Genomic DNA, 18,144 nt, shown 5'->3' on the forward strand with positions numbered 1-18,144 from the left:
CCAGGAAAGCGGTGAGAGCCTAAAAGTAGCTGAGTCTGAGGTCACAGGGACAGCGCTGAAAAGGGCAGTGTGAGAAGTGAGACCAGCCCATGGATCACGGCTCTGCCAGCCCAGCATTCTTCCCTGACCCCAGGCCACTGCCGCTGGGATGAGGCAAGTCAACACTCAGACAGGGTCAGAGCCCAGCTGGGCGCAAAGTAAGTGCTCAGTAATCATTTGCTATTATTACCACTGTTATGTTTGTGGGCCTCCAAGAGGCAGCAGAGAAGGGTTTTTAGAAACCTCTTCACTACTGACATGTGGGTTGGATAATTCTGTGTGGGGCGTCCTGTGCACTGTAGGATGTCTGGCCGCCTCCCTGACCTCTACCCACTAGAAACCAGTAGCACCCTCTCCTCTCATGACAAAATATCTTCTCGGACACTGCTAGCTGGGAGTTAGGGACCCCTTGCCGTCAGTAATCCACCGATGCCTGGACAACAGCTGTGTTGGTGTGTCAGGTCTGTGGACACCCACCTACCTGCCAGGACGCAGGGCCCGCCTTGTCCCAGCCAGGTCATGAGGACTTTCTGATGGTCCCTCCTGACTTAGGGTTTTCAGCCCCAAGTAATCTAAATCTAGGCCCAATCACAGTTTCTACCTCCCTTTTCCAGGACGTGGCCAGAAGTTCATTGTGATGCCTTCAAAATGGGTTGGGGAGGGTCTGCTGGGAACACCCCCCCATCACGCACAAAATGCCATTGTTACTCATGATTTTGCTCCATTTTGCAGATGAGGGAACTGAGGCTCGGAGAGTGGACGTGACCTGGCAAGTTAAGTGGCAGAGCAGGGATCTGCTCTTGGGTCTGAAACACCAGAGTCCAAATCATCTTGCGCAGGGCATCTGTCCAACTGTGAAGCCCGGAGGGGACCAGACACGGCACTTCTTGTGTCTCTTCCTGGAGCCACGCCACCTCCTGTCCCAGCAAAGTGACCGCAGGCAAAGGCAGCCGCAGCTGTGTGTTTGGCACACTCACTTGGGGTCATTCCAGGGCTACAAGAGCCTCCCTGAAGGAGGTATTTTGCCAGCAAGCAGCGTGTGGGCCACGGAGCCAGTGCCTGTGAGAGCCCGCTGACAAGGCTGCTGTCGCGCCCGCCGCACGGCTCCTTGGAGGCCAGCCTGCAGGGCCATCCAGGCCATTAATCCCGCTGCCGCAGCTCCTGCCAGGAGAGCCTGGCTGGCGGGTGGAGCAGTGAAGATGCAGGAAAGCCACATCCATTCCTCCCTTGGTCAGTGCCTCTCTCCGTAGGTCTGTAACCCTCACCCGTGTCCTGCTGGTCACTGCAAACACACAGCCCTGCTCTAAATGCCACGGTCACCCAGTTCATCCTTGCAGTCGGAGGGGGAGGTACGCCATCCTGCTTGCTCCTAGGACGCCTTGCTGAGGAAGGTACTATTGTTAGGCCCCTTTTACAGATGAGAAAACTGAGACAGAGCTTAAGTAAGTAGGAATGTGAATCCAGAGCCCACATCCTCCCAATGTGCACGCTGCCCCTGGAACATCAGCTCACTGACGAGGGCTGAATTCCACTCCAGCATCCCACCAGAAGGGAGGCTCCGCTCCTTCCTGAGCGAGGCGAGAGGTTTGCGCATCCGTGTTCGCTGTGCTTTCCTCAGCACCTGCCACAGCGCGTAGCCCGGACGAGGGCTCAGTAGATGCTGACTGTGTGACTGGACAGATGGCCAGATGGATGGACGGACATTGAATGTGTGACTGGTAACACCAGGTATGACGTGTCCTAAGAGCCAGGCACGTTTGGGAGCTTTACCCCTGATCTGTTTTCATCCTCACAGCCACGTGGCCAGGTAGATACGATGATCCAGCTGTTCCGCTGAGGAAGCTATGGCTCTGGAAGGGCAGGTTCTAGGGCCCCAGTGACCTCTTGGCTCATCCCGGATCAGAGAATGCAGTAACTGAGCACGTGCTGTGTGCTGTGCCCTAGAAGTGGGCACTCAGCACGGAATGAGATTAAAGCCCTGTTCTCACGCAGCTGCCATTGTCAAGCAAATGGAGAAAGGGGCAGGCAATGCTGACATCAGGGGAAGAGGGAGGACCAAGGCAGGATGCGCCTGCACATCGGAACAGCAGCCAGGTGAGCAGGTGTGCGAGGCTGGGAGGCCTGAGTGGTGGCAGAAAGGGGAGCTGAGGACAGAGGCTGCAGGAGGCCAGGCTGGCGGCTACCCCGAGATGGGGACCACAGGAGTGCTGTGACGGAGGAGCCGCACAACCTGACATGTTTTCACAGGCTCACTGAGGCTGCTGGGTCGAGAACAGATTGGGGGGTGGGGGGCTGGCTAGAGGCAGAAGCAGGGAAACCACTGGGTTGGCTGTCTTGGGGAAACGAGGGACACACGATGTGGCTGGGACCAGCGTGGCAGTGACGGGAGGGATGAGAAATGGTCAGATTCCAGGTGTCTTGGAGGAAGGCAGCCGAATTTGCTGTAGGACCCAGCATAGGGCGTGAGAATGAAGGACGGTGGACAGACTTGAATCCTGCCCTTGTCATCTGTTGGCTGTGTGACCCTGGGCAAGTTAGTCTGTGTGCCTCAGTTGCCTCATCTGTAAAATGGGGCTGACCATACCTGCCTCTGGGCTTGTTGTGAAGATGAGCAGTGACGTATGTGTTACATGCATGGGCCAGGTTGAGGTCTAAGACACAGACAGGCAAGGCAAACACGACCTGTGGCCAGAATTACCCTTGACAACCCCTTTGTATTAGGCAAGGCTAGGCTGTGTTGCAGGAACAAACTAGCCATAAACTCTTGGGAAATGAACACAAGGGTGTATTTCTCGCTTATATATTTCGTGATAAGCATCCAGTGCCTCTCTTGGGTCACTACCTTCTGTGCAGCGACAGAGGTCAGACTGTTCTGGTTTTATGACATCACCTCTCAGGGGCTGGCTTCTGAGTCACCACAGCAGGGGAGGGGAAGATGTGGGCAACTCACACCTGCTCCCCTGTGTCTCAAACCAGAAGTGACACAAGTCAGCCCCACCCGCAGCCTGCTGGCCAGAATCAGGCACGTGGCCCCACCAGACCACGGAGGCGGCCAGGGATGTCGGGATGCCTGAGGCAGGGAGCCCCCGCTGTGGTAACTGGTCTGAGTTTTGGATAGTGGAGGAGTGAGACAGGTACTGGAGTCTGCGTTTGAACTGGTGAGCATGGGCAGTGAGAAATGCCAGGATTTGGGGAGCACTCACCCCAGAAGCAGGCTCCAAGGACATGCTCAGGTGGAAGAGCCCTGCACAGCCAGTTCCCCCGTGAGGTTGTCCCCTGGTAGCCTTACCTGAGGGACTGGGAGCTGAAGGTACTCAGTGAAAAGAAGCTGCAAGGTTGTCACCATTAGAATGAGAAGCCTATGGCCGTGCCCAATGGGTAGGGAGCTGATTTCAGACGTGGGTGTGTTTCTGTCTCTGCGCCTGATCCTGAGGATTAAAATCCTGGGTCAGATCCTAAACAGGTGCACAACCTGGTATGTGCCTGTGGGCGTGTCGTGGGGCAGCTGGATGCTCAGGAATGGAAAGCCCCAGGCAGGGGTTAAAGTTGATCTGCTTTATAAAAAGAAGGTGGGTGCAGCATTCACCCTGAAGTGGGTGGGGCCAGACTTCAGTGGAGGTGAGAGGTGGGCGGACCTGCGGACCTGCTCTTCCAGGTAAGTGCCTTAGTGCTGTGGGAGGGAAAGGGGGAAGTTGTGCACCTGCTCCATGCCAGGCCCTGGGCTCCGTGCTCTGCAGAGGCCTCCCCAGGGGACTCCGGACCAGAGAGGAATAGTGGGTGAGCCTGGAGTGGAGCTGCCTGTCCCACTAGGTCCCACTAGGTTCCCATTTCCAAGAGGTCCCGCTAGGAACAGTCCGTCTGTCAAGAAGAAAGAGTAGCAGCAGCAAAGAGGGGGCCTCATCCACACTCCTGGAGAGATGGTGGGAACCTCTGCTGATGCCCCAAAGAAAACACAACAGTCATTTAGAAAGAAATAAAATATTTTTTTTTACTGCAAATTATTTGCAAATGTTCACGTTTCCAGTGTTAAGTCATTACAAAAAGATCCCCAAGAAACACTTGGTTTATCTAATGTGAAAGAATGGTTTAACTTACAAAAAATAAATATATATTTCCACCTAAAAGATGCTTCTCTGGTTTGAAGTCAGCAATGTAATTCACACAGCGAGCATGACTCTTGGGGCAGCCGTGACCTCGTTTTGCTTTTCGGGTCACACTTTGGTCTCCAATCGAGGGACCTTAAGGACCCCACTTGCCCGTTTCCTTCCAGGAACACATGGACCAACCGCCAGACGCCGGCCAATCTGGCCCTTCCCTGGGATGCTGCTCCTTGGCCCAGTACTTCCTCCCAAGAAATTAACATCTTGAGACCACATTTCTCCCTGGAGCAGGTACTTTAAGAAAAAGGAAAAGAATAAGAAATCGCTGATATTCGTGAATAGGTTCTTTCTTGTCCTGGTAGAGACTCAGTAACTGTGTCAAGTCTTCCCCACTGCCACTAAGCAGAGGCCCTGGGTAAGAAACTGAAGTCTAAACTGAGACGACTCAGTGGCCTTTTTCCAGAAAGTACCCGGTGCTCTTGGCTTTGGCCGCTGCACAACCATGAGCAGGTCTTGTCTTTTGGGTCCCCGCAGAGTAAACCCGTTCTAGCCATGGGTAAAGAGGGAGGAAGGCAGGCAAGAAACCTGGGGTGGGTGAGGAGGAGAGAGGCCGAGCAGGGGAGTCGGCACTGAGAGAGACCTCCTGGGACAGACCCCTGCCACGTCCAGGCCAGTCCTGTCAACAAGAAGCGCTAGGAGACAAAGCTGCTGCAGGCCTGTGGGGCAGATCCCGGGGGGGGGGGGGGGCAGCGCTGGGATGTTGGTTCCCAGTGTCTGAGCACCTGGAAGACCAGATGGTTGGTGAGGCGAGTGTCAGTGGCCCTCAGGACACTGCCCAAGGGCGAGAATGAGCTTCACCAGACCCCTCACCTCCAGACTGCGGCCCCAAGGAAACAAAGCATCTGGGTAGAGCCAGGCGAGGACGGAGAGGAGCCAGGGACCAGGGAGCTTCTCAAAAGCTTGGAACCCACAGACTTCAGCTGGAGAGATCTGAGGCAGTTGGCTGGATTTGGTCACTAGCATATTTTACGCAGCCAATTTCTCTGGGAGTCTGGCGGCCAAAACCTCCCCATGGAGCACCAAGAGCACACGGCCCTCCCAGGGGCATGTCTGCGGGGTAACAGGCCAGGCTGCGTGTTCTGGGAGGACTGCATCTCTCTGTCTCTCCTGTTTCTTCATGGCCAATTCCAGGCAGGGGGCCAAATGGTGGCTGCTTTGTGTTTTGATTTTTTTTTTTTTTTTTCTTTTTGGTTTCAGTCTATGAGAGGCTTGGGTTCCCAAGGATGCTGAGTCATCCCTGGCTGCTGGCACGTCAGCTCTGCAGTTCTGACCAGCTGCACCAGCTCCGCGGCTCACACCAAGCCAGCGTCTTTGGCCATGCTGTAGAAGATACCTTTCTGCTGCAGGAGGTCGGAGGGGGAGCCGCACTCCCGGATCTCGCCTTTGTCCAGGACGATCACCCTGCAACGGAGAAGATGCAGACTTGAGGGGTAGGCAAGGGGCTGGCACCTCACGCCCCAAGGGCCCACCTGGGCAAGTCCCTGCTTTGGGTCAGGCCCGTAACACCCTCTGCCTGGACTGTCCTTCCAAGGGGCTGCCCATCCTCAGTCCCAGTTCTCGTCAATGTCAGTGTCCTGCAGTGCAGCCCCAGAACTGTCTATCATCTTTCATACTTCCTTCCTGGCACAATGCGTTTTTATTTGTCACTGTGTTTATCGTCTGTCTCCTCACTCAGCCCTCAACTCATCTATAAGGTCCCTTAGGCAGGCTCCTAGTCTGACAGCTCGCCACTGTGTCCCCAGGCCTGGAGCAGAGCTAGGAATGTGGCAGACACTCCACACAGATGTGTTGGTTGAAACATGAGTGCGTGGTGTCAGAAATACCTGGTACTACCTGGGACAAAGAGAGCTTCCACTAGCTGGGACTGTCACGAGGCATTAGGACAGTGTTGAGTGAATGAGGGGACCCCCAAGGCCCGGAGGCCTTCTGTGCCAGGGGCGTCACCTCGTGTAGTCCATGATGGTGTTGAGCCGGTGAGCGATGGTGAGGACGGTACAGTCATCAAACTGCGTGCGGATGGTGGACTGAATGAGGGCGTCCGTTTCCAGGTCCACGGCCGCTGTGGCCTCATCCAACACGAGGATCTTTGTCTTCCGCAGCAGGGCCCGGGCCAGGCACACAAGTTGGCGCTGCCCGACGCTGACCAGAAGGGAAAGACCAGGAGGCAGCGTCAAAACCACCCCTTCCTGACCTGAGAGCAGGGAGCAGAGCACTCTGCGCCCCACATCCGTGCCCTCGGCAGACATCACTAATCCCTCAGCCCGGTCTTCCCGCTGAGCTAGAAGCAGGCTCAGGTTCATTCTCAACGCAGGGCTCACAGGTAATGTCCAAAATATGTGACCAATTCAGCATAAGTAGTGACAGTTTGCAAAAATGACCCCATAGCCATGTCTTCTGGAGAGCCCTCACAGTGGACTCTGGACTCAATCACACGCCTTGCTTTGGCCAGTGGGATGCTGGCAAACAGAAGGCCAGAACTGGCTTGAAGTGGGTTTGCTCTCTCTGGCACCTCTGTCATCACCACGACGACACGCCTGGGCTGACCTGCTGGAGGAGGGACACGTGGAGCAGACCCTAATTGCCCCAGTAGAGGCCAATGAGATCAGCCTACAGCCCCCACCCACTTGAGTGAGCCAAGACTGACCGCCCCAGCATGGGAGGGGTCAGGCTCCTGTTGAACACACCTGAGGCCTGATGGTTGGTTGTCATGGTGATTGATAAAGGAACTAGGGCAGGACTGGGAGGATCCCTGCTGCACCAGGCATTAACAAACACTTCAGCTGCTGGATGACAGGTGGACCCTGGGAGCTAGAGAGAAGGGCCAAGGCGGCTGGGGCAGTGGGTTGGGACGCGAGAGCTCAGAGCAGTGCTATTTACTGACAGGAAGAGGAGCCTTTCAAAAGTTTCACACCTGACAGCCACTCTCCTGAATGGACCTGGTGTAAGAAAGGAGGTGTGCTGGCTGTCCCAGTTACACCTCACGGTGAAAAGAGCCTGGACTGAAACCCATATTAGACATGGAAACGGAGGCCCCAAGAGGTTAGAGACAAACAAACAGCTCATCGGGCAGAGCTTGGCCTCAAACCCAGGTCTGACACAGACACAAAAGAACAAAATCTTTAACCATCCTGAGTGAGGTGGAACCGAGGGGACTTCGACCGGGCGCCACACCCCCCCCAACCTTCCTCAGGTCCCCCCCACCCTGCCTACCTCAGGTTCTCCCCGCCTTCCGCGCACTCGTGGTTTAGCTTATCGGGAAGGGCTGACACGAAGCCCTTCAGGTGGGCCAGCTCCAGGGATGTCCAGACCTCTTCATCTGAGTACTGGCTGAAAGGGTCCAAGTTCATGCGGAGGGAACCCGAAAATAAAACGGGGTCCTGTTGGGAGGGAAGACGGCAGACGGTGAGGCAGAGGCCGCGGTGGACATGGGTGGGGCAGAGAGGTGGGATGTAAAATGTTCACGCCAGAATTGTTCAAAAGGGGGTTTCAGAGTTCCTCAGAATCATCATTTCTGAACTGTTAGTCATAGGGAAAAAAGTCTGGAGAACGTTGGGGTAAGTGACACAAAATAGATTTCTTTCTTAAGACTTCCCAGAGCCTTCAGTATGCAAATGTGTTGGGAGCCTTCTGGAAGGGAGATGCCACAAGGGCAATTCTTAACTGCAAGGTACTGTGGATTCCTCCCCGTCTCCTGCCTCCAAATTAGAATCTTAGAAGAAATTTTAGGCAAAACAACACTAACTAAAAGGAAACATGTTAAGGAATCACTACCTACAGGAATTAGTCTAGAAAATTTGTATTTCTCACCTAGCTCTTGGCAGAGGTAGTAAGATTCCTGTCTTACCAACAGCCGTGGGAGAAGCCAGTGTTAGATGCTCAGGAGGCTGCCTCCTGGGTGGCAGAGTGATGGAGTGCATGATACCTGCTTAATTCCCACTGTTATTTATATTCTAAGAGGTCAGTGGAGAAGAAACAGAGCCTAATTTCAGTAAAAAATAACAAAGTAGGAGCAAATGTACATTTGTCTTGAAAACACGTGTGCTTCGCGTTCAGTGTGCCCAGCTCCCCCCCGTCGGCCCCACCCCGGCCCCACCTGGGGGATGATGGTGATCTTGAAGCGGAGGTCGTGCAGGCCGATCCTGGCGATGTTGACGTTGTCAATGATGATCTCTCCTTCTGCAGACTCGTTGATCCGAAACAAGCCCAGGGTCAGGGATGACTTCCCGGCTCCCGTCCGCCCCACGATGCCAACCTGTGGGGCAGGAAGAGCCTGGGGTGAGGTGGCAGTGCTGGTATCTGGGGTGACCTCCTGCGCCACAGGCCCTTGTTTTAAGTACCTGCCTGGAGCAGTTCAGTCATCTGGTCAACCCACCTCCTACCACAGCAGCTGCCCAGAGACACTCCTATAAGGGCCGTTTGGCCAAGGGTCAAGAAGGACTCCCTTCTCTTTGCTGGCTCTTTTTTATAAGTTAGTTATTTTCAACTCAAGACAATATTAAGTAATAATCAGGTATTTCCCTCTCACTGTTTTTCAGTCCTTTGATGGTTAGGTCCAAGCAAATCCTCTTCCCATCCCAAATGAGTGAGCAAAAAGAGGTTATGGATGGGACCTTGTCTCCACTTATCCCCTCTTGAGGAAGCCAAGCTCCCCCGTGCGTGGCCAAGGACTGGTGGCACTGACTGACACCCAGCTACAGCGCTCCCCTTCTCCTCTGGGCTCTGGGGAGGCAGGCTTCTTCCCCCCTCTGACAGCGACCTCACAGAGCAGAGTCTCACGACTTGACCTAAGCCATAAAGCCTCAGTGAGAACACCGCCCACTCTGTTCTTCCCCTTGTAAGTTAGAGCAATTCTCTCATGGGAACATTCTGAGCCTTGCAGTAAAAAGTTAAACAAATCCGTATGTTCAGAGATGAAAGGAACATTTTTCCCCTGGCAAATGGCCAGGAAGACCCTTGGTCTGATTCCTGAGGAGGGTTGGAGGGTCTCAGAGCAAAGACGTCTTCCAGGAACAGGGATACGTTCCAAAATTCTGCCAGTTTCACACGGCCCTTGAGCCACCACTAGTGCTGCCGCCGCCTTTCTGTCCTAGGGATCGCCAACCCGAACGCCTGTGGGGCTAAGTGGGCCCACGAATGGGGCAGGGAGCGACCGAGCGAACTGGGAGGCTCCTGTCTCCTCTAGGAAGACCCAGCGCTGCTAGGTGTTCTCATCTTTTAAGAAAAAGAAAATGTATTTTCACATAAAACATTCCAGATTTTTCAATATTTGCAAATGACTCAGGTTTTTTTTTTCGAAACATATCTACTGTGGGCCTCATTTGTCCCTTGGGCTACCAGTCTGCAACCCTGTTGGGACACTCTCTGCGCATCTTTTACTTCCACAAGCCTCTCCCAAAAAGAACACTCCTCCCCTTGGTTTGGGGCAGGGGCAGACTGGGGAAACGAGGAAGCTGGTTTCATCCGCCCAGTTGTAACCTATGCCCGGCTGTGAACAGGTGGCGGAAAAGATGCACCCACCTTTTCCCCTCCTTCGATGGTGACGTTGATGTGCTTCAGAACCAAGTCCAGGTCCTCTCGGTAACGCAGGCCGTAGTCCCGGAATTCCACTCGGCCCACCTGGGGCCAGGCGCTGGGTGGAGCCATCTCCGGGATTTGCCAGGGAGCCTGCGATCACAGGGGATGGTGAGGTGGGAGGTAAGGATGTGAAGTCCTTCTCACGTGCCCCAGGGCTCTGTGTGAGCGGTCCTCAGGACTCCTCTGACCTCATGGCCCTCTTTCTTGCTCACTCTGCTACGACTTCTGCACACATCCTGCTCCTGGGTGTTTGCACTTGCAGAGTCCTCTGCTTGGAAGGCTCTTCCCCAGACTACCCTCTCAGCCTGCTCCCTCCCTCCTCTGCTGCAAATCTCAGGTCAGTGTGTCCTCCCTCCTGGCCAGATGCCCCTCCATGCCCTCCCCTGCTCCACTCTCCTTCAGAGCACTCACCACCTCCTAGCATTTTAAGTATGTATGTATTTGTTTATGCTGTCACCCACGCCAGTTGCAACATCCACTCTATGAGATAGGATCTCTTTGCTCACTTCTACATCCCAGGGCCTAGAGCAATAGTAGGTGCTCAAAAGATACTGACTGACTGAATCAGTGAATGAACTGTTTTCTCTAGATAAAACACAAAGGTACAGGTGAGCTGTTCCGACGGCTGCCAGGTCTGGAGGGCAACAGTAAAAGCAGCAGCTAATACTTAAAAATCATTCTATCACGTTACCTCATCTAATCCTCACTATAATCCCATGAGTTGGGTTCCTTCTTATCTCCAGTTTACACATGAGGAAACAAACACAGAGAGGGAAAGTAACTTGCTTGGGGTCACACAGCCCCTAGTTCTGAAAAGCTGCTTAGTACAGCTCATCATTTCTGAGGTCTACAACTGGATATGTTCTGGGACAGGCTCAGGGCCATCTTTGTGGAAAGAGAGGAATGGAGAGAACAATAAAATAGGACTTTTATTTTGATTTATTTTTTCTCCACCATAAACTTCTTAATTTTCCTCTGTTACAATGAACATATTTCCCTTTTATAATTTATGTATATAAATGAAGGGGACATGCTGCAAGAACACAGAGGGGGCTGGAGAGAAGTGGGTGGAACTTTCTAACTATAAATATGTATATTATATAAACATAAGCAAATACATATTTTTTAATAGTGGTAGCACTCTTGGTGATCCTTGTAATTTTCCAATATGCTCTTATTCTAAAAGTATGAGAATAAATAATTAAAAGTTGTAAAAACAAGCAAAATGTTTTAAAAAATAAATTGAATATTACATTTTAAATGGGTGAACTGCATGATATGTGAATTACATCTCAATAAATATTACAAAAAAGTAGATAAAAATCAATGCAGGGTGGGAAACTCCTGGTGTAATGTGCTCTTATGTCTACAGGGGGCGCTCACACCATTCTGACTAACGCTCTCTGATGACGTGAGATCTGGTTCACCCATCAACACATCATAGGACCTGGCATAGTTCACTTCTGTAAATCCTCAAGACAGAGTGTAGCCGGGGTCACCTTGGTCTCATTCCCAAGAGGTATTTCCTTGGAAGGCAGAAAGACATAAACTCAAATCCTGGGTCTGCCATTTACTAGCCAAGTGATCTCAGGCAAGTAACTTAACCTCTCTGTCTGTTTCCTCACATGTAAAATAGGGATAATAATAGAATGTGAGTTATAAGACTGTGTAAAGAACAAATGAATTATTCTATACAAAATGTTTAGTACAGAGCCTGACAGCCCACAAGGGCATACTATGTACCCCTGTTATTATCAGTGGTGGTAGGGGGATGGGGGGATGGTTGTAGCAATAATGCCTGGAGATACCATCAGTATTATCACTACTATTGCTATTAGGAGATGGTGTGCAGGCAGAATAAGGCAGTTTTTATGGACAATGTGGCACCAAAGTCTGGAGACTTGGGTCCCATTCCCAGCTGTCCTACTGACCACATGTGACCTTAGCTCAGTCATTGTCCCTCCCTAGGTGCCCATTTCCTCCATCTATGAAATGGGGACTTAGGTTAAGTAATTGCAGGGTTTCCCAAACTTTCGTCAATTCCTTAGCAGTATCATGATTTTTGTAATATCCATGTACTGATTCTCTTGTTACTGACTTTTAATACTTTTAAGCAATTCCTTTGTATTTAATTTTTAGACTTAAAGAGGAAACTTGTATCATTCATTTTGCATAAGAGAAGCCCTCATCAAAATACATAACAAACAACAGAAGGTTATTTTTTGTCAGATAGAGGTTGCCTATTGAAGGCACACATGGTACAGCTCAGGGGATTCTTTTGGGTAAAGCCACACGGAAGATCAAGGGCAAAAGGTCAGGCCAGGGACCTGCCTTACCTCCTTCTCAGTTTCTGAATACTCCTTGAGTCGCTCCACAGCCACAATGTTGGTCTCCATCTCGGACGACATCCGAACGAGCCAGTTCAAGTATGCGGTGACCTGTGAGTGGAAGAGTCACATGGAGCTTCTAGAGTGAGCATGATTTATTGCATTTCATGGAATCATTATGGATTATGAAATATTTCAGGTAAGAAAGATGTAGAAAACAGCAACCTCACATACAGCCATCAGAGAGACTTACTACACTGCATGTCTTAAGCAAGTGCCACATTTCAAAATAATCTGCAGGCCACTAAAGTATTCAGAAAGGAAACAAGATGATATTTTGAACTAGATAATAGGAAAAAATCCACAATGTATCAAAATCTGGGAGATTCAGCTAAAGCAGTGCTTTGAGGGAAATTTATAGCACTAAAAATGCATTTCTCTTGTAGCTGGAGGCATCCTCTCAGGCTACGAAGGACTTTCCTTGGCTGATGGGGGGATCCTGGCTGCATGTCTAATTTCTCACTGCTCCAGTCATCACTGGGCTCGAAGACCTGCTCCTCAAACTTCACCTGGCCCCTTTCCTCTCCCTGTCACTTCCTCAGGGACCCAAAACAAAGGGTCCAAGAATGTGACAACTGGCTCCCCATCAAGAGAACTGGAAAACCCAGCTGAAAGCGCCCCCCCTTACCTGCAGTGAGTAGGACACCGAGAGGCCCACCAAGCCAGCACTGAGGCTGTGCCGGGAGATCACGGCGAACAGGGCGGCAAACAGGACGATACAGTTGCCCACATACTCCAGCCGCACGGCCAGCCACCTGTGTGGAGACACGGGCAGATGGACAGACACATGCCCAGTGTCAGCATCTTGGAAACTTGGTTTCCAGCTCAAAGTGGGGCGCTTTGCTAACTGAAATAATTCCCTGATATCTCCCGTCAGGGGCCTTCTCTGTCCTGCTCAGGGGGCATGGGGAAAGAGGGCTGAAGGGACACAATTTCAGGAATTCTCATTAATCCGGCATCCCCAAGGGACTAAAACAGAGTTCTCCAGAAGTGACCTTCCCAGAAAGCTGAAGCCTGCCATTTGAAGAACCATTTTTTCCCCTCACTGAAACCTTTAAAATATACCCATGTGTGCATTAAAAAAAAAAAAAAAAAAAAGATGTCCTGGAAAATTCCTAAATATTAAGAAGTCATCAACTGTAAGAAGCACCACTGACTTAAAAGAACCTTCTCTTGGCAGGAGAGGGGGAAGGGGAGTGAGAAATAAACCACCATTTTCAACGTAGTTAAGGGTTCCCAGATGCAGACCACCCTCATTTTAGAAATGTTAAAATGTTTTAAGTTATAAACATTTTTTTAAAATTGGTTTAAAGCTAACTTTTGTAAGATATCACATAGCATTAGGAATATTGTTTTACTGTTTCAAAATGTAAGCCATTCTAGGAAGCCAAGTATTATCAATCTTTTTTCCACTAGCGCCCTTAAGATCCATGTGACTGGTCTTCAGGACATGAGCTGCTCCCAGACACCAGCTTTTGACAAATGCCTTAAAAATTCTGCAGAAGGCAGGATCTCTCCACCCAGCCTTACACTTGTTGGGGTTACACTGTGCATGATGGGTGGATAATTGGTTCTGATGGGTCACTTCCAGGGTGCTGTTACCCCTTCCCAGAATTTTCTATCCCACCCCTCAAAAATTATATATCAGGATGTAAGCAAGTGAGGAGGATACTTTTCTAAATTCAATAAATAATTACCAACTTTTATCCCCTTTTTTGATTGATGCTCTTCAGCCATTCTTGAACCCCCAAATGGCAGTTTTGCATGGTTCAACCCAGTATTAGTAAATTGCTTCCACTACTCATCACACAGGGGTGGTGCGATGCGAAGCTCGGCACAGAAACACCCAACAGCCCAGTCCGCCAGGCCTGATGATCTTGTATCAAAGCTGAAGGATGGTATTTTCTGACTCTGGAGGAACTGCTTGTCCCTGCACTTCAATGCCCCTGGAGCTGTGTGCTGACTGTGCTTCCATCTGCTTTTAATGGTTACTTTGTCCTTTCCTCTCACCGAGTCTCACCGTCCTTCCCCAGAGGCCTCCGCTTGGCTGCACACCCTCCTCCAGGATGGGAGGCCTCCCTTCACCCCGCCCTGCCCCGCCCCCGGCCCCGCGTGCTCACCTGTTGGCCACTATGCTGGGGTAATAGGCCTTCTGGTTCTCGTCCACCTTCAGGTCACTCTGGCGGATGAAGCGCTCCTGCTCCTCAAAAGCGCGGATGACGCTGACCCCCAGCAAGGTCTCATTGAAGTGGGAATAGACTGGGGAGCGGCTGACCGACTCCAGGCGCTTCAGCTGCCGGGAGGAGGCCACGTAGAACCTCTGCAGGGGAAGAACGGATGCGGAGTTGGCGAGGGTCCCTCATCCCACCCTTTCCGGGGCTGCGCTGGAGAAAGTCCGGACGTAACCGAGGTCCGGGGAAAAAATGTTGGAGCTGGGCTGCTCTTAGGGGGTGTCCCGGCTCACCTGGTGAACCGCAGGCACGCGCCCACAACAATAACGACGGCGGCGGTGATGATAATAATAGCTGACACTCAAGTAGAGCCCTTCATCCTAGCACAGTCTCAAGTGCTTTCACATGTATCAGTTCATTTAATCCTCACCAAAAACCTGAGAAGTGCTCATTCCTATTTCACAATGAATAAACTAAGGCTAACCTCTTTCCTAAGGTCACATGGCTAGGTAGAGGCAGAGCTGGGATTCGAACCCCAACAGGCAGGCCACAGAGTGCTAACCTCTGCACCTATGGGCTAACGGACCCGGCAGTGTGGTTTTAAGCACAGGTTTTGAGGACACCCAGACCTCAGCTCAATCCCTGACTCTGCCTGCCCCTGTGGACAGAGACCACATCTGTTCTGCTCTGGCCCTAACCCAGGCATTCAGCTTGTTAGAGATGGAACAAAAGCGAGCCGCCCGCTGGAAGCTTCAAGGAGCCATGATGGGCTGGGCTGGTAATCTGAAGACACCTCAGTGTCTCGGCCTCAGTTTCCTCATCTGTACAAAAAGACCTGCCAAAACGGAGGTTCCCTAATCCACACGTGAAGATGTAACATATCTGCAATTGCGTTATCAACAGCAGAGCTGGACAAGTGAACACAGGATGCTCAGGAACACAACCTCCCTGGACCTGCCCTGCGCTGGGTGCCCTGGGCCATTTCCATGGAGAGCACTAATAGAATGGGTGGCTCTTAATGGGGCCTCCAAGGTCAGCAACTTCTTTCTGGGCAGCAGCTCACACAGTAATTTGAGCCACAAGTTGGGCAGTCTCCTGGGACCCCCAGAAACTCGGAAAACTAACCCAGGCAGTCTCAGAACAGTGGTTCTGCCAATCCCTGCACATGCTCAGAGGACATCTCTTCTCCAGCGGCTCCCACCGCCTTGAACGAAATCCAGGCCTCTTGGCCGGGCTTAAGGCCCCGTGGCATCCGTCCTCATCACCCTCTCCTGGGATCACCTCCACTCACTGGCTTGCTTTCATCCTGGATGGAAACTGTTCCAAAATGTTTTACCTGCTCAATTTATTCCACTTGTCATGTCCTCAGAATTTTTATTTCCCGTGAAAAGCTAACCTAAGACTTATTTTTGTTAAGGAATAATCTGATTGAAAAAAAAAATTATTACCTTTCCTTTGAAACTCTATTCCAGGAGACATACTCCACCCCATGGACTTACCTTACTCTTCCAGAGACCAAGGCAGTGCTTGGTGCTCATGAGTAAAAAAAAAACTGCTCGACAAACACCTGCCTGTGTCAGGCAGCAGGCTCAGAGCTTAGATGCTAAGATGTGTGGCCGGATGATTTTCAGATGCCAAACAATTCCATGGGCAGAAGTGCCTTCTTCCAGCCACGTAGAAGCCCTACCAGAATTCCCCATCATCTTACCTCTTACATTCCTTTCTCTAAAAATGACTTGCTTTTAAGTTACAACAGTTAAGTAATGTTTCCATTTTTTAAAATTTTGGAGTGTTATAGATAAGATTAGATAAACATTAAGTCCATGATCCTGAGACAAGCACTATTCAGATTTCAGTGTATATAACCTTTTAGATCTTTCCCTGAGGTGGGTGAGGAATATATACCTTTACAGACACACATCCTTAAAAGCTACTTTTTGAGATGTACCTCCACTGGAAAGTACACTAAATCTTTACAGCTTGATGAATTTCACATTAATCTACGCCTGCATACCCACTACCTGATCAAAATCTAGAATATTTTCAGCAGCCCAGAAAATTCTCTTTTGTTCTCACACAGTCAATACCCCTTAGAGCTACGATTCTGACTTCTATCACTATGTCCTCTCGCCTGTTTTTCAACTTCATAAAAACAGAAACACAGGAGAGGGTGTGGAGAAAAGGGAACCCACCTACATTGTTGGTGGGAATGCAAATTGGGGCAGCCGCTATGGAAAACAGTACAGCGTTTCCTTAAAAAACTAAAAATAGAGTTACCCTATGATCCAGCAATTCTACTCCTGATCATATATCTGGAAGAGATAGAAACTCTAATTCAAAAAGACACCTGCACCCCAATGTTCATAGCAGCACAATTTACAAGAGTCAAGACATGGAAGCAACCTAAATGAGCTTCGATAGATGACTGTATAAAGAAGATGTGGTATATATATATGCAATGGAATACTACTCAGCCATAAAAAAGAATGAAATAATGCTATTTGTAGCAACATGGATGGACCTGGAGATTATCATACTAAGTCAGACAGAGAAAGACAAATATATGATATCACTTATATGTGGAATCTAAAATATGATACAAATGAACTTATTTATAAAATAGAAATAGACACACAGATGTAGAAAACAAACTTATGGTTACCAAAGGAGAAAGGGGGGGAGGGATAAATGAGGAGTTTGGGGTCAACAGATACACACTACTATATATAAAACAGATAAACAACAAGGACCTAGCGTGTAGCACAGGGAACTGTATTCAATATCTTCTAATAAACCATAATGGAAAGGAATCTGAAAAAGGATATATATGTGTGTGTGTGTCTATATATACATATATATAATTGAATCACTATGCTGAACCCCTGAAACTAACACAACATTGTAAATCAACTACACTTCAATAAAAAATAAAATTATATTAATTAATTCTTCAATCCTAAAACAAAATAAAACAAACAAAAACCAACAACAACAACAAAAAACAAAAACCAAACCAGAACCACACATGTGGACTCTTGTGTCTGGCTTCTTTTGATCAATACAGTATATGTGAGATTCACCTTTGTTGCGTTATCAGTAGTTCATTTCATTTTACTGCTGAGTTATTGTGTAAATACACAATGTATGTGTCCGTCCTCCTGTAATGGACCTTCGGGGATATTATGAATCAAGATGCCAAGAACACTCTAGCACTTTCTTTTCTTTTTTCTTTTTTGGCTTGATCTCTCATTACTTTTGCATAAACACTGAGGAATGAGACTTCTGGGTTATAGGACAAGTGTATATTTAGTTAAAAGCCATTAAAAAAATAAATTCTCCCATAACCTCAACCCTTAGAAAGGCAATGTTTTCATTTTTCTGCCTCCCTTTCCAGCTCTGCCCACACGCATTATGCATTTTGTCTTAGTTAGAATGACAGTGTCCCTACAACACAGTCCTTTGCTTGACTCATTTCCTTTGTTGTTTAAAAATAAAACTGCCAGTTTTGCAACAGTGTCTCAGTAATTATCCTGGTTGAAGGTACGTAACATTCCATCACAGGATCGCTCCATCGTGTGCTTAAGGTCCTGCTACTGGCAGATATCTAAGCTGCCACAAATGTTGCATTTGGCCTATTTTGTTCTTTTGGATTGGATCCTTCGGCAAACTTTCCAGCCAGGGTATGAACACAGATAACATTTTTGGCAAATGCAGCTGGATGACTTTCTCGAAAAGCTGGCACCAATTTAAAGAGAACACACTGAGGGGTCCGGGAACTGGACCTGCTCTGATTCCATCTGTCTGGTGTCATGC

General features: G+C 49.7%; 1 protein-coding gene and 2 long non-coding RNA genes across 6 annotated transcripts in view; 2 read left to right on the forward strand and 1 right to left on the reverse strand.

Moving 5' to 3' along the window:
* Positions 1 to 4,001: 4,001 nt before the first annotated feature.
* ABCC1 (ATP binding cassette subfamily C member 1 (ABCC1 blood group)) overlaps positions 4,002 to 18,144 on the reverse strand; it is a 127,544-nt gene continuing 113,401 nt past the window's right edge. For all 4 annotated transcript variants that reach the window (XM_074346286.1, XM_074346284.1, XM_074346285.1 and 1 more), the window contains 8 exons: positions 14,281 to 14,480; positions 12,789 to 12,915; positions 12,110 to 12,211; positions 9,717 to 9,863; positions 8,293 to 8,451; positions 7,410 to 7,576; positions 6,144 to 6,338; positions 4,002 to 5,600 (listed from right to left, as the gene is read on the reverse strand). In XM_074346286.1, the coding sequence (XP_074202387.1) occupies positions 5,492 to 5,600; positions 6,144 to 6,338; positions 7,410 to 7,576; positions 8,293 to 8,451; positions 9,717 to 9,863; positions 12,110 to 12,211; positions 12,789 to 12,915; positions 14,281 to 14,480 (1,206 nt within the window). In that variant the 3' untranslated portion in view covers positions 4,002 to 5,491. The remainder of the gene's footprint in view (positions 5,601 to 6,143; positions 6,339 to 7,409; positions 7,577 to 8,292; positions 8,452 to 9,716; positions 9,864 to 12,109; positions 12,212 to 12,788; positions 12,916 to 14,280; positions 14,481 to 18,144) is intronic.
* LOC141573908 (uncharacterized) lies at positions 4,310 to 9,466 on the forward strand. The gene is made up of 3 exons (XR_012500348.1): positions 4,310 to 4,430; positions 5,397 to 5,629; positions 6,299 to 9,466. It is a non-coding gene; the product is annotated as an uncharacterized LOC141573908 (long non-coding RNA).
* On the forward strand, positions 10,861 to 13,273 carry LOC141573909 (uncharacterized). Its single transcript, XR_012500350.1, has 2 exons — positions 10,861 to 12,299; positions 12,547 to 13,273. It is a non-coding gene; the product is annotated as an uncharacterized LOC141573909 (long non-coding RNA).

This window comes from Camelus bactrianus, chromosome 18, assembly GCF_048773025.1.
Source record: "Camelus bactrianus isolate YW-2024 breed Bactrian camel chromosome 18, ASM4877302v1, whole genome shotgun sequence".
Lineage (NCBI taxonomy): Eukaryota > Metazoa > Chordata > Mammalia > Artiodactyla > Camelidae > Camelus > Camelus bactrianus.